We start from the raw sequence: 5,657 nt of genomic DNA, 5'->3' as shown, positions 1-5,657 counted from the left end.
GACTCCTTAATCTAATTTGACATCAGTGGTCACAACCACAAACACGTATTTCCTTTCTGACTTCGTCGGTAGCTACCGGCGCTGCACAACAAGTACAACCTGCAAAAGTGTGTGCGACCCCGTCTTCCTTTTTTTTTAATTTTTTTTATAACATTTCTTAAATGCTAATAGTTGAGATACGCTGCCAACGCTGCTTCCGATTTCTCTCTGACAAATTCTTCGGATCTGAGGTCGATAAACTGTGTTTTGAGAAAAAAAGTTGCATGTGTAGCGAAAGGAGAAGTTACGAGTTCAAGAAATCATGCACAGTCAGAACGGCCTGACAAAAAGCAGAAGTGGCATATGTGGGGAAGATATCATTCATACGAAGCTGATGGGGAAATAACCAACAACACAGCCTTCCACTACTTCAGAAACACTCACTGACCACAATCCAGACCCTGTATGGAGGAATTGTTCACTTGTTGATGAGCTATCTTTGTAACATATAGCAGCGTCTGCCCTTTAGCAAAGAGGCGTGTGGTTAAACATGTGAATTCAGCAAATGGTTTTCTAACGAGAGCATCTATTTAAATGTTCACTTTCACATGGGGTTAGAAACAGGACGTCCGTACAAATCTCCATTTGAGTCAGTTGTTTGCGGCCAAATCTAATTTGTTTACAGGGCTGTTCGAATCATTCGGTGGGCTCAGCCGGCGGGACGTACTGCTTTTCATCCTGCAGACACGGTTACCGATTCAAGCCTCCGTCTGCGTTCATGGATGTCGTGTGGATGGGTGAGTTGACGGAATCCAGAGAGACCCGAGCAATCGGGATAAATAGGTGATTGACGCGCTGCGGCGCACCAGGCATGTCCAACGTGGTGCACACGGTGCCGTGTGAAAAGCACACAGTCTCATGAGTGTCCCCCCCCCCCTCCCGTCCCTGCTCAGCCAGTCATTTAAGGAGTGTTTTATCAGCATGATTTCCACCTCAGGTGGGTTTTCCAGAGGACGTAGTTGCGCAGTTCAGGTGATGTGTTGATAAACCTCACAAAACCGTGGTGTGACACGCGGCCGCAGTTTGATAAAGTGTCTCTTCCGTGGCTTCAAACGCCCACGCTGTCTCTGTTTCGCTTGAGTGCCGCAGTGCTTTGAACCCTCTGCAAGGTGCTTCCTGTTTTCTAGACTCCTCTGATTCTGCGTGAGGCAACAGCGCTGGTTCACGCTGGTCGGCCCAGATGTGATCGGAGAGAAGTCGGTTGTGGTCTCAGTCGCAGTTACTTCAACCCTCGTTTCACCCGGGTGCTTCTCGGCGGGGGTTGGGGGAAAAAAACGACATGCTAAACGCCACTCTGGAGGACGGCGGCGCCGAGCGGGACATGAGGAGCCCGGCGTACGCCGCCTTGTTCGGCTCGGTGGTGGCCCTGGGTCTGCCGTTCAACGCCGCGTCCTTGTGGATCCTGGTGCGGCGCCACAGCCTCAAGTGCCCCTGCGTCATCTTCATGGTCAACCTGGCCGTGTCGGACCTGTTGCTCGTCGTCACCCTGTGCATGAGGGTCTACTTCTACACCACGGGGGTCTGGCCTCTGGGCAACATGGCGTGCGTCTGGACCACCATGCTGTTCCGCAACAACATCCGCTCCAGCTCCATCTTCATCACCTTCATCAGCGTGGACCGACTGCTGGCGGTGGTCTACCCTCTGAGGTCCCGCCATCGCCGGACGGCGTCCAACGCCTGCAGGGCCGCCGTGGTCGTTTGGCTCTTCGTGGTGGCGATGAACGTGGAAGAGGGGCTAGAGTTCTCCGCATTCCTCAAGGACTACAACGGGTCCAGCTGCTTCGAATTCCGGGAGCAGCCTCCTCAAGGGTCGGTGATGGCGTACTGTCAGCCCGTGCTGGTGCTCACCATGCTGGCCGTCAACATCGTGTCCACCGCTCTGGTGTCTCTGACCCTGCGCACGCGCTCGAAGGGCTCTGCCGGGATCAAAAACAAGGTGAACGTCATGCTGATCTTCGCCATGAACCTGGCGATGTTTGCCGTGTTTTTCCTGCCCGTGTCGATGGCGGTCTTCTTTAAAGGGGGCTGGAGCCGTTCCCGAACGCCGCTGATTTGTCTCGCCAGCGTGAACTGCTGCCTGGACCCTCTGTTGTACTACTTCTCCTTCGACGGCTTCTGGAAGACAAAAGAGGACGTGGACACGAGTAACACGAGAGAGTAGACGGGGACAGTGTGCGTGAATGCAGAAGTTTATTTTGGGAGTACAATTCTCAATGTTTGGATTCCGAGCGCCTCGTTTTATTGATCGTAACTTGGTCTGTGAGAAAGAGAAGGAGGGTTCTTCAACCCTCGGGCTGCGCAGGCTGCAAAGTCTTGTTTCTCCTCCACTGAGCGTCTCCGTATAGCCGCGTCCGCCACGACCTCCATGTGCGTCCTCGTGCACCGGCCGGTCCAACCCGGGGGGTTTACTCATGATCAAATAACCTAATGAACCTAAAAAAATAATCATGCATTCATTCTGAATTAGGTTGGAAAATGTGACTTACAAATGTTTAATTAACTTTAGATAAATTTGTTTATTGACAAAAGATAAGTTGTTGTTTTTTTGCAAAATTGCTGTATGACGTTTTCTAGTGTTTTAGTATAAAAATAAAACATCTGAAACATTTCTTGCAAGCAGCAAATGGAATTAATGTGAAAGTCAATATAATCAATTAATGAATCAAATTGTATTAATTCAAACAAAATTAAACAGAGTTCAAATGCGAAGTTTCAATAAAATTATTTCAATTAATATATAATTGACAAACTCCACTAAGTGTGTGTGTTATAGAAGACTTTTGTAATTCTACGGGTCCTTTATATATTTTATTTTGATTACTTTCAGCGTCAATCAGCTGTTGTGCTTTAGTTTTTATTTCTTGATCAGTGCCTCATTTGAGGCTCCTGTGAGCTTTTATCAAACGGACGGTCATGGGAAATGAATCCAAAAAGAAATCTCTATTTAATACATTTCATACATAAGATCGTTATATTTTCTGTTAAAAGAAACTCCAATCAAGCATCACGGCCTGCGCTCGACACCTTTTTGATTCATTTGTTCTTTTTCATGCAGCGAAACCACAGGAACCCGTCCTGCATCTCGTGTGGCCATTTTGTTGCTCGATAAGCCGTCTCTTAGCTACGCGTGAGGGTTAACTTTCATCGCTGCATTCGGGTCGCGGGCCGGGTCTCACATTTTCACGACCTCTTTGTAAACTGGAGGCCAGCGTGGGGGCGGTTCCCCCCCCCCTTCCCCCCCCCACCCCCTCTCGAGCAGCCACATACATGTTTAACCTGACCTCTGCGTGTCACCCCGATGGGAGGAAGTTGAATGTGTTAGGGATTTAAGCCAGAAGTGCACCCCTAGTCATAGAATTGTAGTACGTGTAATGATGTTTAGTGTTAGAATTATAGTTTGTGTGATGTTAGATAATAGTTATTACATTAACATGTTAGATGAAGTGAATGCAATTTCAATCAAACACAATTCATAGTCATTTAAATCATATAAACACTGTACACATTAACATTATGTCACAATGTGATGTTAAAACCTGGGGACGGATGCCAATTGCCGTTCTTTATGGATTTCTCCCAATTTTATCCCCAAAAAGGGTTTTTTGGGAGTTTTTTCTCCTGTCAGGTAATAAATGAACAACTTCATGTAAGGCAGCCGACTGAGGCAAATGTCTTGAGAATTGAACCACATGAACTGTTTTAGATCTTATGATGAAGTGTGATGAACGGTGATCATTAATGATGGGTTGTTGTAATGAAAGTGTACTAATTATAAGATGAAGACTTAAACGCTGTATGCTTTGTTAAATTCACTCATTGGGGCATAAAGCTAAATGTATCTGCATTGAGTGCATTGGAGTGTGAGGGACAGCTAGGACAGAGAGGTTTCAGGTTACAGCTGCAGCTTCACACCTCGACGTGAAGGGGACAATGGAGGAGGTGACCCTTCGGAGAAGAGGCCAATGACATTCAAATGCACCAAAGAAGACACACCTCAAGAGGTTTCAAAGGACCATGGCGGGGAAAAGACTGTTAGAACTTCTCCTGCAGCCGCGTTGATAAGTCACTTCAGACTTGCTCAGAGGATTCTCTATTTCGCGAAATATTCCACTGTTCGCTTAGTATTTCACTTTGTAATTGTAATCCCTATTACGTTGTTCAGTTATTAAATAACTTTTGATTTTTGAATTTAAACGAATTGACTCATTCGTGTCCTCGTTTCCGGCCGGGACGAGAACAAAGGATTGAGTCCTCCCTCGAGAGCTTCCGAAACCTTAACAAATGCTGAGGAGGTGAAACCGAAAAATTTCCAGGGCCTCGTTTCTCGGGTTGATGTTTACCAATAATCCACCGCAGTGAGAAGCGCCGCTCTCTCTGTTTGCTCAGCCGTGTCGCAACTCTGCAGACGCCGTGGCGTCAAATTCATTTTTAGCTGCTGTTTTGCGCCCAAATCCCATCAGGCCTGAATTGTGTTCATCGGTGGGAAAACGGTTGTGTTTGTTTGTATTTCTCTGTATTACCTGTTTCATTTTATGTGTGTGTTTGTGTGTTTGTGAACGAAGGTCGAGCTCGTTTTCGTTCAGAGCTCGCTGCCTGTAGGTGACTGATACCTCAGATCTGGAGGGACCGGCGAGGCTCCGGTGCGGACGTGTCCGCCACGGTCTGCCGACCCTCAAAAGCCAGCGGCAAAAAGGAGGCAACGCGCACGTGCCCTCTTCTCCCCTCGCACGCGCCGACCTGGACTGTTGGCGCAAACACCCCAAACGAAATGCAGGTACGTTCGGCTCTGCCGGCGTCGCCGCCAAGGCCGGCGAAACGAGCCCGTTGAGCGGCGACCAAGTCTGCCTCGGATCAGGGGAGGGCGGCTATTCAAAGACGGCTTTGGTGGCCGTGGAGAGTCGGGCGCCACAAAAGAGCCAAAAGTACAAAAAGAAAAGACCACATGAGAATGCTGAGCTCCTGAAGGGACAGAGAAGAAGAGGAGCAACGATCCTCCAGCGCGAGGATCCAAAACACAATCCACCGGATGGAAATGTCTTTTCTTCAATGTGACACGAAGTTGAAATGCGTGATCCCAAGCTGAGGCGACAAGCGACACCCGGGCCGGTTCAGACGAGCCAGCGCCGCCGTACGGGGACGACGTGGTGGTTCAATCAGACGGATGATGTCAGAGGCCTGAACTCCAGGTGAGCTCGAACCCAGAAATGAGCGGTGATCAGATTTGTGGCTAATTTTCAGTCCAGATTTCCCCAAATATCGAGCCATTGCTGCCATTTTAAATCCTCACATCTCTCTCTTGAATATTTTCAAGGCGTGCATTTTTTCATGCATTCCTACTCTTTGACGCAGTGAAATGCAGGAAAAGCTCTTGAAACTCCCCTGAGTGTAATCCGGCTTAGTGGCCGAGCTCCAACCAACCGAGGCTCCGTCGTATCTCACAGCTGCTTTATTCTGTTTCGCCGCTTTGTCTGTTCGTTTCCAAAATACTTCAAACTTTGTTGTTATTGTCCCATTTAGCGGTTAAATAATGAAGAAGAGTATGATTCATAGTAGAAAGAGTTCACACACTAAGGGGGGGTCAGGGGCACTCTCAGTCATTGTGTGGGAGAAAGATATTT

At 48.1% G+C, this 5,657-nt stretch overlaps 1 protein-coding gene across 1 annotated transcript; it reads left to right on the top strand.

Annotated features, from left to right (window-relative positions):
- Positions 1–852: 852 nt before the first annotated feature.
- On the top strand, positions 853–4,227 carry lpar5b (lysophosphatidic acid receptor 5b). The gene has a single exon (XM_040192662.2). It carries the CDS (start codon positions 1,319–1,321, stop codon positions 2,198–2,200), a length of 882 nt encoding a protein of 293 aa, XP_040048596.2. The 5' UTR covers positions 853–1,318; the 3' UTR covers positions 2,201–4,227.
- The last annotated feature ends 1,430 nt before the right edge of the window (positions 4,228–5,657 follow it).

This window comes from Gasterosteus aculeatus, chromosome 1, assembly GCF_964276395.1.
Source record: "Gasterosteus aculeatus chromosome 1, fGasAcu3.hap1.1, whole genome shotgun sequence".
Classification (NCBI taxonomy): Eukaryota; Metazoa; Chordata; class Actinopteri; order Perciformes; family Gasterosteidae; genus Gasterosteus; species Gasterosteus aculeatus.
Note: the sequence above shows the minus strand (reverse complement) of the source record. Positions and strands in the feature narration are given on the sequence as shown.